Source organism: Triticum aestivum, chromosome 2D (assembly GCF_018294505.1).
Source record: "Triticum aestivum cultivar Chinese Spring chromosome 2D, IWGSC CS RefSeq v2.1, whole genome shotgun sequence".
NCBI lineage: Eukaryota > Viridiplantae > Streptophyta > Magnoliopsida > Poales > Poaceae > Triticum > Triticum aestivum.
The window spans coordinates 582,764,436-582,778,589 of NC_057799.1; the positions used below are offsets into that span (position 1 = coordinate 582,764,436).

At 47.9% G+C, this 14,154-nt stretch overlaps 1 protein-coding gene across 6 annotated transcripts; it reads right to left on the reverse strand.

Annotated features, from left to right (window-relative positions):
- Positions 1 to 677: 677 nt before the first annotated feature.
- LOC123054694 (phosphatidylinositol 4-phosphate 5-kinase 9) lies at positions 678 to 6,936 on the reverse strand. 6 transcript variants are annotated; one of them, XM_044478521.1, is made up of 11 exons: positions 6,801 to 6,935; positions 6,034 to 6,189; positions 5,137 to 5,193; positions 3,868 to 5,039; positions 3,222 to 3,389; positions 2,712 to 2,877; positions 2,366 to 2,476; positions 1,719 to 1,906; positions 1,475 to 1,632; positions 1,206 to 1,377; positions 678 to 1,103 (listed from the first exon to the last, which is right to left on the reverse strand). In XM_044478521.1, exons 4-11 carry the CDS (start codon positions 5,022 to 5,024, stop codon positions 818 to 820), a joined length of 2,406 nt encoding a protein of 801 aa, XP_044334456.1. In that variant the 5' UTR covers positions 5,025 to 5,039; positions 5,137 to 5,193; positions 6,034 to 6,189; positions 6,801 to 6,935; the 3' UTR covers positions 678 to 817. The 6 variants fall into 6 exon arrangements, 5 of the variants coding, with proteins under 5 accessions (XP_044334456.1, XP_044334458.1, XP_044334459.1 ...); XM_044478523.1 differs by having other exon boundaries at positions 6,028 to 6,189; XR_006426301.1 differs by having other exon boundaries at positions 1,060 to 1,103; positions 1,206 to 1,321; positions 6,801 to 6,936.
- Positions 6,937 to 14,154: the final 7,218 nt, after the last annotated feature.

The window sequence follows — 14,154 nt, forward strand, 5'->3', positions numbered from 1 at the left end:
TGATCACTCTAGATCATTCTAAAACATTTTTGGTAATAATGTAATTAATAGTACATTAAGAATGTGTTGATTGGTCAATTCAAATGGACATTTCCATTTGCATCATTATGTAAGGATATTGGTATGCCCTTTGAGTGCTTATATATTCCCTTGCAAAAAAAGTGCTTATATATTATTTTTCTTTTGAAGCAAGTTACCGAACACAAAAGCATCCATTTGGCTTATATATTTTTGTGTTAGTAGTAGAGATACGTGAAGAATATTTTACATCAATGGCAAGCACAAGGATTGATGTTCATAAGCTCCTCGCCCTATGTTTCACGCACATCGTTGTTATCCATGGTGACAAGGAGTGGAACATCGACGGTGAGGGACGCTGGATAGCAACCATCGTCGGGTGGGAGTAGGACAAGTGCATAGCCAAAGCCACAATGATGACCGGAGCTTCCACCACCTTCTCCTCAACCTCCACCACCATTGTAGCCGCCTCCTCCAGCGCCAATGCCGGTGACACCGACTAAGGCTAAGGCTCTTGCCGCGGCAATGAGGAGGGTGCCAATGAGCAGGACCAGGAGAGCCGTGAGAGTGGAGTGGTTGGTCAAGTCAATATGACAAAAATCCACAACCAAATCCATTCATAATGAGCCCTCGCTGATGCCTAGTTTTGTCTATGTTGCTTTTGACAAATACATACATACATTGCCTCCAACAGTCTCAACCATACACATGCACAAGATTTAATGTATCAAGCAAACACACTTCATTGGATTTCCTTTTTTTACATTTTTTTAGCCAGAGAGGAGGAAAGAAAGATGATTTATTGATTAGATGAGTTTTGTGGGAAGGCCGTCCCGACAAACTTGAGGAAGCGCTCCGAGTAGAATTGAGGTTCAACTGCAGATATTGACAAGGGGTTATACTTGTACTTGATGGACTTGTATGCATGCTCAATCTTCTTTGTCATGTTATACTTCTGCAGAATATCAATGATCCCTATGTAGAGCACCACATCATACATGTGATGGAGTGATTTGCTGCCTTCTTCTTGTTTCCCTTCTTTCTCCGCTCTTGCGGGCATGTTGACCCCTAGCTGGATCGGGAGCCTATTCAATTTCACAACAAATTCAATCATCTCAGATCATACATTTAGCATTTAGCATTGGAAGAACATGAGGATGGAACAACAGAAATCAATTTATAATGACCTTCCTGTGCCTGGAAGCAGAAGGTCTACTTCCTCGAAACAACCCGACGGCGCACGCAGACGGCTCCCCCTTATGTGCGGGCCAACAGCATCTGAACCATTTTTGTCACTGCCTCGCTGCACCAAAATCAGCCCATCTCGATAGTTATAAGCGGAATCCTTCTCCGCGGCATCTGCATTATCGATATCAGCAAGCAAAAAATGCTATTGCAGAATGCGTTATTTGGACAACATACGATCAGAGAAATAAGATATAGATTGCATTCTTACCTGCTTCTGAAAGAACAGTTAGTTTATCTGGCAAAATGCTTTCAGGACATGATGATCCTATTTGTAGGTTTTGACGAGCCCGGTAATGGAAACCAAGAAGCAAGCTGTAATCCATTATACTGTGATTCCTTAGAAATTCGCTGTCGATTTCAATCTGCCTACTCAAAACATGAACATAGCATTGTTGTTACAAAGATAAATGGTCATGAGAATAAGCTGTTTTTTTCTGAGCGAACATGCTTACTTAAGCAAAGCATCCCGCCAAGAAGGCTCGAGATAAAATGAATAGTTCAGATCCAAGTCTTTCAGTGTCGTGTTCTCGTCGATTTTAATTTTCTCCGTAGAACGACCCAAAGACGAACCTTTCAAGTCAAATCTTCGATGAATTCTAAGTTCTGTGCAAAACATGTTGCCCATCACTACAAATCGAAACTGCATATACAAACAATTAAAATCCACGGTTTAGTTTCTACCATCATTTGAAAAGAAGTAGCTAGAATAGGAAAAATCAGATAAGACAACTAATATCCTTTTAAGATTGAAGGAAATTAATCCGCCGTTAAAAACAATATAAGAAGCTTTAGACAGTCTCTGCAACTTTGACTATCAATTGCAACTGCGATATGTCATCGGAAGTCGCAAAATAAAAATAATTATATTTTGAGTTGCAAAAATAATTATATTATTAAACTACTTCTCTTGAAAAACCCAATAGTATTCTTTTGACATGAACAAAATAAGAAGGTTTTGTAGGCGGTACTAATCACAGTTATAATTTTTTTGACAAGTTCTAAGACTGTATTTTTTATATGAGACAAATAGGGAGCTCAAGCAACAGTTAATAATTATTATTATTTTCGAAATGTCAGCAACAGTTAATAATGTCACTACCTTTTGGCCGCTGGAAGGTCTCACCCTGTGGAGGCCAAAAAATTTAGTTACAAGTGTGTTCTCATAAGCATGGACATGACGATAATAGTACGGAAGCATACGCAGAAGAACCTGCATCATGTCAAGTAAATATCAATGGTGTTCATGTAAGAACATGAGCAAAAAGGAAAAGTTTGATTCGAGTGCTAATATGATACATTAAGTGAACTAGGAAACTAGTTCAGATAAGCTAAAAGCTTTGGACCAATGAAGATATCCGTTTTGGATCAAGTGTTGGGTGAGACATGCAAACTCCAGATCATTTGAATCTTGCTATTGCTATTAAGAGCTGGAATTGGTAGAGAACCTGCACTTCTGATTTCCGAAGAGTCTTGATCATAAACTGGTCATCTTGCGATAAAAAAAAGATACTCCCACTCTTTCCAGGAGAAGATAGCTCCCTAAGTGCATCACTTCCACTAATGGAAATCATGTAATCTGCTGTATCAATCTTGAACATCTCCCTCAAATTTCTATAATCAAATTCTACCAACAAATTAGTCTTGTTATGTTCTGAAAAATAAAATACTGCAAGGGTGTCTCACTAGCTACTGAAACAAATAAATTTCAAATTGTGTGAGTTAATAAGCATTGAATATCATTGCAGAACAATATTCAGATTGATTGCAACAGGGTAACACTTCAGCCATTGAACTACTCAAGTTACTCGATGACATCCTTATAATTTTTTCTTCTGGTGTTAAGCTAAGTTATACGAATGTACTAGATCAACAGAAGAACATAATTTTTTAGATAATGAAAATAACACATGCTGACCAACAATATACCCGTGTTGAATGAACAGTGAAGCACAAACCTGAAAACCATTGGGCAGTAGTCCTTCCACTTGAAATCTAGAGCACGATGTGAAGGAGTAAGCGGTGATCCGTTTTTGGGGAAGTTCATCCAGAAATTTGCTTTGGGGCCAAAATCAGAAGCTCGCACTTCACGCTCCTGAATCGGCGTAATCCTCCCAACTGTATACCTGAGTAGTAAAACCAAGGTTTTTGATTCTGTATGCAAAAAAAAATCTTGTGGGGCACGGAGATATCTGGTTACCGCGCTAACCGGAAAATACCGGGCTATTACCAAACGAATTTTTAATGAATTTTGAATCTGGAAAAAATTCAGCCAAAATTCATTCACAATTCGGATTTTTTTCCTCGGTAAGGCAATTTCCCGTGGGGCGCCGAGATGTGCGGTTACCGGGTGGTAACCGAATTTACCACCTGGTAACCAAAACCTTGAGTACAGGCGTACAGCCACATTCAACCTTAGAAGACAGTAACACTCTCATGTCGATAAAGGAAACTAAATTATCGGATCATAGGCTTCATAGCTCACAGCAATGTAGAGAAGGAAACTGTTGAAAATTTAGATTTCCGCCGTGCAGAATTAGTTGTTGCTCAAACGGATGTATAGCGACAACTAATTACTAATTCCGGACAGGAGTTATGCATTACCTGATTCCAAGTTGCAGACAGAGCATAAGATCGTAGCTCCTGTGCCCTTTAATTATCGTCTCTCCAGGCCTTTGGGCATCCTTCACCTTCCTGCTCCGTCGAAGTCTCGGTTTCTTGGACGACGGCGAATCCGGGAGGCTCTTATCCAGCACGACCTCGCTGATCAGAACGCCCTGCGCGTACTCCCTCTCGAGTATCTGGGAGCTGGAACCAGCCGTGTCTTCACATTTCAGCGTCTTCTCAGGACCCGCAGGACCTCCGGTGACCACCCCGACGGCCACGCCGATGGCCGCGCCGATACTCCGGCGTCTCTGCAGGGACGGCCTCTTCTTCATCGGAGGCCGCCCGAGGCCCGAGCTCCTCCTGGACAAACTCGCATCCGCCTCCGCGGGCTCTGGGTCCGCGCCGGTGCCGAAGGAGACGTCGGGCAGCACGCCCCTCTTCCTCAGGTCGTCGAGGCGAGCGGCGGGAACCCTGCGGCGCTCAGGGTAGAAGGTGCCTTTCCCGTCCTTGAGCCCCCTGGACCACGTACCGAGGTAGCACCCGCCGCCCTCCCAGGTGTACAGGCCGTAGCCGTGTGCCACGCCGGCGACCCAGTTCCCCTGGAACGAGTCGCCGGTGCTCCAGGTGAGGACCCCCTTGCCGGACATGAGGCCGTTCCTCATGGTGCCGACGTAGCTGTTGCCGTTGGCCCACGTGTACCTGCCCTGGCCTTCCATCTGGCCCTGGACCCAGGAGCCCTGGTACACGTCGCCATTGGCGTGCGCCTGGAGCCCGAGGCCGTGCTTGCGGTCCAGCTTCCACTGCCCCTTGTAAGACGACGACGGGGAGCCATTGGTGTACGTTCCTTCGCCGTCCATGAAGCCGCCGGAGTATTCGCCTTCGTAGACGGCCCCGGACGGCCACTCCGTCCTTCCATTGCCGTGCCTCATCCCCCGCCTCCACCCGCCCTCGTACACGCAGCCGCTGCCTGACCATACGTACCGCCCCGTGCCCTCCGGTACTCCCCCCGACAGCGTGCCGGAGTAGAGGTCGCCGTTGGGTAGCGTGAGCTCTCCGGCAGAGTTTGTCCACGAAGCAGCGGCATCGGGGTGGCTTTGATGAGGGCGAGCTGGGGGGTTGCTGCTGGCCGCAGGGGCCGCTGTCCTGCCTTGCATGCTACTCAGGTTGTCCTGCAGAGGAATGCGAAGTTAAGAGAGAGAGACATATCCATACATGAATCGACCAAGAGTTAATTTGGTCTCAGGTTGAACATGCATGCAAGTTGACCTTCTTGAAGGAGGTGTAGCTATAGTGGTGGTTGTACTCCCTCCGTTTTTATTTACTCTGCATATTAGAGTTGACTGAAGTCAAACTTCATAAAGTTTGATCAAGTTTATAGAAAAGAATATAAATATTTACGATAAAAAATCTATATGACGAGAAAGTACGTTCAATAATGAATCTAATGGTATTGATTTGTTATTGTACATGTCAATATTTTTGTCTATAATTTTTTTCAAAGTTTATAAAGCTTGACTTTGACCAAAGCTAATATGTGAAGTAAATAAAAACAGATCTTGATATGTGTGCGTATGTATGAAATCAAGAGTGGTATTAATTAGTTGTCGTATCATAGGGGCGTCGCGGTGGCTGTGATGTGTTCCGATTATTACTAGCTTAGCACTGGACTACATGCAAGTCGACTGATTTTTCCTCGGCCCTTGGATTGAAATCCAATGGCTGGGCCCAACTCTCCTCCCATCCTTGCCTCACCTCCCGCTGCAGCGCCGCCGCTCACCTCCCCGTTCATGCTTCCGGCGAGGTTGCTACATAATCTGAGGGCACCTAAGAACCCTTGTCCCAGTGTGGCTACACGTGGTATAGGGTTGCTCATCCCGCCTGGTGTTGTAGAAGCTAAAATGAAACTCTTACTTAGAGGCTAGCTCGCTAAATGATGCTCTTTTGTCCCATAATAACATCTTATATTATGGAATAAAGGGAGTACATTCCTGGCTGATGAATCCACAAGTGCTCAACATTCATCGGCTACCTGCTAACGTTATGGACATATTAGTGGTGCCTCGCCTACAACGATGATGCGCGGCAGCCGCATCTTTCCTAGCTTCGGGCAAGTTCGCTATCTTCTAATCCGAGTCGCGGTAAAAAAAAAGGCCCCACCCGCACCTAAGAACCCCTCATCCTCGCCAACGTCGGCAACAACGCGGCTAGCCATGTTGTCGTCGTCCCCGTCTCTAGCAAGGCCCTGACATGGCCTCGCCGGGATGACGCGGCCGTCTCGGCCACGGAGCTTCGCATGTGCCTCTGCCCTCAGCTTCTTCTCTACGAAATCAGACGTAACAAAAAATTTAGGCAACATGTAAATAGCAAACACGTCAAATTTAAGGGTCTCTTTGATTCGCGGGATTTTGAAAAGTCTTGGAAATAGAAAAATTATAGGATTGGAATGTCATGTCCACTTGAATCCTATAGAATTGGCAAGGAGTGTTTGATTTCACGGGAAAAGCAAAGAATTGTAAAAAGAGGTTGAAGTGGATGTTAGATTTTCTATTAAATGTAGTACAAATGATTTCATGAAAAAAATTCCTACGAGATTTAATCCTATGAATCAAAGGACAAACGTAGGCAAAATTCTAAAAAATATCAATCCTCCAAAAATACTATAGAATTGCTTTCAATCAAAAGAGCCCTAAGCAGGAAGGGATGCCCATGCATGTAGAGCGGGAGCAGCACAAGAATCCATGATCCATCCGTACAAGGATATAAGGAATTGAAGAAGCACGATGTGCTCTCAGCCAGGATAGGAGGGGGAGAGGATAAATCATCGAAGGGGATCAAGACGAAACGTAGAGCTATGAACAGCAACGCGAGAGGAGGGAATGGATCAAGGCCCGGCGGCGAGAGATGGATGAGTGAGTTGGGTTGCTTATTACCGGTCGATGGATGCAGTTGCAATGCGGCGCCGCGCCACAAAGAGCTAGGAGAAGAAAACTCTCTGTGGGCTTCTCTTCTCTCCTCTCCTATTTTCTTGTGTGTGTATGGTAGTATATACTGCTGCATGGGATGGGTTACTTGGAACTGACAATGGCTGTTCATGGCTGCCAGCTGCTGCTGCAGTTCTTGCATAGCAAACGTGACAAGACAAATCGATCTTACCAGTCTATTCACTGTAGTATTTGTTTATTTACTTACCGGTGAAGCAAGCAACTGGGTCGAGCTGTTGCACATGGCGCCATGTGAGAAGATGTGACCGCCGGCCCTCTTCTCTGTCTCTCGCTCTCTTTCGACCTCTTCTCGCTCGCTAGCTACTGCTGCGTAGTAGGAGTTTGGAAATGCGTAGGTACGTACGTACAAGCTGGCTGCTCCGTCACCCATGGCTGACAGGCTGCTCACAATTGATATACTCTATCCTGCTAGCTGCTACCTAAGTACAATCTTCACCCTTGCCGACGACGATATAACACAACAAAAATGAAGCAAAGAAGGTACAATGGGTGCATATGTCCAAAAAATATGCACTTATGAGCCAAAGTGAGTTTCTGATTGTTACGTATCTTTCCTTTCCTTTCGCATGCAGGTGCAATATACTACTTTCTTCGTCCCAAAATAAGTGTCTCACATTTATACTAACTTTAGTACAAAGTTGTATTAGAGTTGAGACACTTATTTTAGGACAGACCTCAGCCCGTTGTCCACCCACGTCAGCCCTCCCGTCCCCCGTGCCGCTCCCGCGAGCGGCCCGTGCGGAACCCTAGATCGCCGCCGCCGCTCCCCTTTCTCGCCTTCCTTCTCCCTCGCCGCCGCCAGGGGACGCCGCTGGGCAAAGCCCGCGCGTGCGTCGGCAGCGGCGGGGCTCCCTCCCTCCTCGCGAGGCTCCTGAGCGGCGCGGGACGGCCGGCCCTCGCGGCGGCGCTCAGCTCGGCAGCACGTCGGGCCGTCGGCGGATCTGCGGGGCTCCCCTTTGGTAGCGCTGCGGCGATGGCGGCGGCGTGGTCTGCGTGGGGCGGCGAGGCGCGGGCTCCTCCTCCTCCCGATCTGATGGCGCCGCGGTGGCGCTGGCGCTCGGGCATGCGGCGGGGGTCCGCGAGGGTGGTCGGCGCGCGACGTCTTCCTCCCCGATCTGATGGCTCCACGATGGCGCCGGTGCTCGGGCGGCGGTTGGCTTCGGCAAGCGGTGGCGGGCGCTGGGCTCTCAGCAGCGCTCCGGCGTGTGCAGGCGGCGGCGGTCCCTGTGCGCGGTCGGCGGCTCCATCTCTGACCCGGACGGCGCGGGGGATTGTGGCGGCCCGGCGTGGCCGGCGATCTGGATGCGGTGGTGCCGGCGGCTCGCTGATCTGCCGATACTCCAGGGTCTGCCTGGTGGTGCTGGTGGTTACGGCGGCCCGTGGACGAGAGTTGGATCCCTTTGAACTGATCTGTGTGAAAACTTGCCTTCGGCTTCTGCTAAGGCCGGCGGTGGCGGCGCTATCTGCGTCGTTCTCTTCTTGAAGGCATTGCCGTGGAAAAGTTCAAGGTCACTCTCTGCTACCTCCGGGGGAAACCCTAGATCGGATAATCGGATGACGGCGGCGCTCTGGTGTCGTTCCTCCCTTGGGGGCGTCATTCTTGGAGGTACACACGTGATCGAGGGACCAAAGGACAGATTCTTTGGTGGAGCGGTGCTTCATCCTACACACTGATGGCGACGGATCTTGACGGCGTGGCGCAGTGCAGATTCGGAGTTCGCTGTGGGAGGATGGACTCGCGCAGGAGGACGACGCTGTTGGGCGTCGTGGTGGCGTCGATGGCAGAGAGACCTGGCACGGTACATGCAACAGTACAGCTCTGAAGATTGATTGGTGGCAGGTGGCTGCGGCGGCCTCATACCCGGCAGGCGTCCTGGTTGAGGAGTGCGCCGGACTGGTAGGTGCCCCATACCCAGCAGGCGTCCTGGTTGGGACCTCAGGTTTTAGATGTTTAGATTTGGCTGTGATGTCTGTTTGGTACTAGGCCCAGACTATCTGGGCCCCTTCATCAATTGGATAGGTATAGCGACAGTTGTTGCTTAGACGGTGGCTTTAGTCTTGCTGTTGTATGGCTTTGTAAGGTCTTGTGATAATAATTAATAAAGTGGTCGTATGCATCGCCCAGATGCAGAGGCCGGCGGTCATCCTCCTTTTCTAAAAAAAAGACAGAGGGAGTATACAACATGTACCCCTTTACTTTTTTCTTTTTTTTTTCTTTCAGAGTTTACTTTACTTCACTGCATGCCATGTCATGCATGAGAAAAGCAATTGTACCGTGCGCTGGATATCCTGTTCATGGATTACAGTTTGTGATTGCTTTGACATTCATGCTATTCTTTTCACTGTTCTTAGAATTTTTCTTATTTCATACAGCATTATATTGAGTTTTTCTTTCTGTCTTAAAGTGTATCTTAATGTTTTACTTCCTCCCTTCCAATATAATTGAAGTTCTAGGATTTTCCCAAGTTAAACTTTGTTAAGTTTGACCCAGTCTATAGGAAATTCAACAAAGATTTATGATATCAAATACATACAATATGAAAATTCATTTCATAATGAATCCAATGAAGTAAATTCGGTTTTACAGATGTTGATAGATTTTTATACAGACTTGGTCGAACTTAGTGAATTTTGACTTAGAACAATCCTAAAACATCAATTATTTTGAAATGAAGGGTGTACCGTGTGTGGTCTTGTATCAGCAAACATGATCCAAAAACAAGTGTTTTTTTTATCGATACACAATGACATATGATGTTACACGTTGAAACAAGACAAAAAACGAAATAAACATTTAGAAATGAGATAAATTTTGATAACAACTAAAAAGTGACATAAATCTGAAAGCAACCACGGATGATGGATCCGTCCAAGGGATACCCCGTGCATGGTAGATATGCCACACTCCGCCTTGCATGACATTGCCAAGTACATATATATTCTCCTCCTTATCAGCAAAATAGATACCCTCCTCTATGTTTCTTTTTAGTTTGCCTATTACTCTTAGATCCGGCTTACATGCATGGTTGCATGCATGCATTGCTCTTGGATTGTGGGCCTACCTCATCCTTGACACATATGCATACTGGGAATTTTTATTCTACACTCCTCCTTATCAACAAAATAGATAGAAGGATAGATCTACAGTGGTGCATCTTTTCGTGGCGCCATAAGCCCATAACGAGTCAAGTGGCTAGAAATAGAAGAAGAAAGGGTATAAACCTAAAATGCTATACTTGTATATCTTTTCGAGGCGTCTTAATTAGGCTAGAGATAGTAGACGAAGAAAGCCAAAAGCTGCTACTACAATGTTTTCCCTGGTCTACAACAGCGAAAAGTAGGAGTATCACCTGTGCACTACGTCTACTTTAATCAATCAAGTTGTAGCACCCTTTTCGACAATTAAGACTGTAAGCACAGCGCTAGATTGAGCATCAAAGGCCACATAGTACAAGGCATCTATCACATGACCGATTGAAACCAACTGTGACCTAATAGCAAGCCACTACTACGTGCCTAGCTAGCTAGCAGCCAGCCAGGTGCACTAATTGGACATATTAAAACAAGGAGAAGAAGGTGTTGCCCGTACGCTAAGCCTGATCAACACCTATATATAGTATGATTGGGACTGGTCGAAGAAGGTTAATCAAAGTCCTTACGTACGCCCACTAGGCGCGGCATTTGCTCGCGCTGCCTCGAAAGTCGCGTCCAGTGCCCGTGGCCATGGTCGATGTGACAACGATCTGCTACTGCGTAAGTAATAGATAGACTGATTAAACAAGGCGATGGATGATGTTGCATGCGTACACGCGTCCTGTAGGTACGACCAAGAACATATGCAACTGTGTGCATGCATGCGTGTACGACTGAGTCAAATTACTGTTAATTTTGTCCTTATATGTTTCGTCCCGGCTAAGTTACCCAGACTTGGTTTTACGGTTTGCAAATTTGTCAGGCGCAACAGATATGCAAAATGATGCTGGATAATTTGAAAAACTACTTCGCGCGAGAATTTATTCACTGAGAACAGGCGACAGTTTATCAAACACAGTTCACAAAACGAAAACAAACAACAAACAGACTTCATACAAATTACAAACCAAACCCTAGATAAATGAAACCCTAAACCCTAGGCTTTATGGATCGAACTTGTTGCCATGCGGGGTGTCCTCAATGTTGAGGTAGAACTGCACGGAGGAGGTGTGTTGCGCCTCCAGGTCGCCCATCGCCGCCGCCTTCTTGGCCTCCAAAAGGGCTGCCATGGTCTCGTGGGTCCGCACTACGTGCGGACATGATGTGCTTGGCGAGCACACCCCAGCCGTCACGACCCCGTCGCTGCTCCGGGAGAGGCTGCCACAGTCCCGTGCCGCCTTGCGCTCGTCGTCCTCATCGCTCCACGGCACGGCATTTCTCGAGCTTCCAGCCTTTGAGTCGTGTGCACGAGGCTGCGGCGGCAATGGGTGGCGGGCACGCTTGCTCGGAGGCGCACCCCCATGGCTACACCTGCCCCAATGTGGCCCCCATGGCCGTGGGCGGATCTGAAGGCCGTCGATCTGCCCGACTTTGAGAAAATGGTGTGGAGAGGAGCGAGAAATTACTCACCGGACTTGGCTACGCCTGGCGGTGGAGGAGACAAAACACGGCGAAGGGGATCAGGGAGGCTAACCCTATATGCCCCTGGCACCATTCATATTGAAAGGATCGATATAGTTGACTAGAGGAGGGGGTGAATAGGCAACTAACAATTTTTTGCTTTTCTTTACCAATTTAAACTTTGCATCAAAGTAGGTTGTCTAGATATGCAACTAGGTGAGCAACCTATATGATGCAACAACAATAAGCACACAAGCAAGCAACAGATATAGCACAAATAAGCTTGCACAAGTAAAGGCACGAGATAACCAAGAGTGGAGCCGGTGAAGACGAGGTTGTGTTACCGAAGTTCCTTCCCTTTAAGGGGAAGTACGTCTCCGTTGGAGCGGTGTGGAGGCACAATGCTCCCCAAGAAGCCACTAGGGCCACCGTATTCTCCTCACGCCCTCACACAATGCGAGATGCCGTGATTCCACTATTGGTGCCCTTGGAGGCGGCGACCGAACCTTTACAAACAAGGTTGGGGCAATCTCCACAACTTAATTGGAGGCTCCCAACGACACCACGAAGCTTCACCATAATGGACTATGGCTCCGCGGTGACCTCAATCGTCTAGGGTGCTCAAACACCCAAGAGTAACAAGATCCACAAGGGATTAGTGGGGGGAATCAAATTTCTCTTAGTGGAAGTGTAGATCGGGGCCTTCTCAACCACTCCCGAGCAAATCAACAAGTTTGATTGGATAGGGAGTGAGATCGGGCGAAAATGGAGCTTGGAGAAACTATGGAGCTTAGGGTTGGAAGAGGTAGTCAACTAGAGGAAGAAGACACCCCTTTTATAGTCGAGAACTAAATCCAACCGTTATCCACCTAACCAGCCTGTGAATCGCGGTACTACCGCCCCTGACAAGCGGTACTACCGCACGGCCACACGGTACTACCTCTGCTACGGCAGGAACTAGGTCAAGCCTGAAGCACAGAGGCTGAGAGCAGTACTTCCACAGGAGCGGTACTACCGCTCCCCCTTGCGGTACTACCGCAAGGCAGGAATGGCCTAGCCTGGGAAAGACGCGGATGAATAAAAATACATCCGTGCCTACTTCCGCTGAAAATCAAACGATGCAAAAATCCGACACGGTACTACAACTGGAGGAGCGGTACTACCGCGTGGCGGCTGAGCCAGGTCGCGCGCGGTACTACCGCGGAGGCGCGGATGTAAAAAATTACATCCGCCCTTACTACCGCAAAGCAGCGGCACTTGGCCTGGGGGCCACGGTACTACAGCTCCAGAGGAGCGGTACTACCGTGGGCTCCTGCGGTACTACCGCGCCGAGGTCCGGTACTACCGCAGGTGCCTGCGGTACTACCGCTCCAGGGAGCAGTACTACCGCAAGCCCAATATCAGCAACCAAGACATAATGCATAGAGGATAAACGGAGGATGCTCCAAAGCGCAGGGGGAAAGGTGGAGACAAGAAAGAAAACGCGTACGTGATGATTCCACCCAAACCTTTCCGAAGCGGATCCCCTCTTGATAGTACGGCTTTCCTACGACTCAATTCCACCGAAAAGAAACGTAAAAAGAATGTCGTCTTCAATAGTCTTCGAGGGGCACCAAACCGTCTTATGCCTAGCGATGAAACGTCTGAGAAAGTTAAGGCACACGATTAGTCCGCAAAAGCATTGTCATCAATCACCAAAACACCTTAGGGATAAATATGCCCTTACAATCTCCCCTTTTTTGGTGGATTGATGACAATACAGGATTTGCACAAAGGAAAATAATATTGAGCAAACGCAAACCCCTCCTCTCTAAAATATAGACGGGCTCCCCCTAGATGTGTGCAATCTAGATGGGTGCTTTGGACTGCACGACACACATACTAGGATCAACACTCCCCCTATATTTTATAGACAAGGCATATATTGCAAAAGTAAGGCTAACACTAGACAAGATAGCAAACAAGAGCATAACATAAGTAGCACAATTATATCATAAGCTCACTAAGATAGGATAAAGTGCATATGTCTTACACCATATGAAGGATAAGTCTCAAAGGCGCAAACCAAACCAAAGCAAACGAGGTTCAAACGATAAAGCAAACACACCAAACACGACACACGACTCGCAAGCACGCAAATCCCTACACTCTCTCCCCCTTTGGCATCGAGACGCCAAAAAGGCAGAGAGGACACCTACACACAAGGGGTGGCTCAAGCAGAGAAATCGCTCCAATGCTCCCCGTCAGACTCGGCGGCGGGGACGGTCTCCTCGATGTCCTCCTCAGAATCAGTCCACTTGTAGCCTTGCTTCGCCATCCATTCGGCCTCCGGGGTGATGTGCCTCTCTGACCCGCTGGATTCTGCCTCACCAAAGACCTTCATGATCCTCTTGTCACGGCGGCGACTCTCCTTGGAAGCAACGTGAGTCCTGTACTGCCCCTTTGCCTGCATGCAGAACAGAGTCTTCATCTTGTCCTTCAGCTTCTTGGCCCAGGAGGGCTCAGAGGAATGATGGGTATACCCAGCAGCACGGTCCTCAGCAACATCCTCTGCCTCAGCCTCCTCCTTATCAACAGCCCTCCTAGCAGCAGACGCCTCAGCACGAGTGGTAGTGTTGGCCCACTTGGGCTTGACACGGAGACTGATGGACTCATGCCGAATCCAGTCTGGAGCAAGGAACTCATCACC

Excerpts from the sequence above, each read along its gene's own strand:
- LOC123054694 (XM_044478524.1), bottom strand. The coding sequence starts at position 5,024 with ATGCAAGGCAGGACAGCGGCCCCTGCGGCCAGCAGCAACCCCCCAGCT. Across the intron at positions 1,907-2,365 it reads GACCTTCCAGCGGCCAAAAG|TTTCGATTTGTAGTGATGGG; the intron begins GTAGTGACATTA and ends TTGTATATGCAG. Across the intron at positions 1,378-1,474 it reads AACTGTTCTTTCAGAAGCAG|ATGCCGCGGAGAAGGATTCC; the intron begins GTAAGAATGCAA and ends TCGATAATGCAG.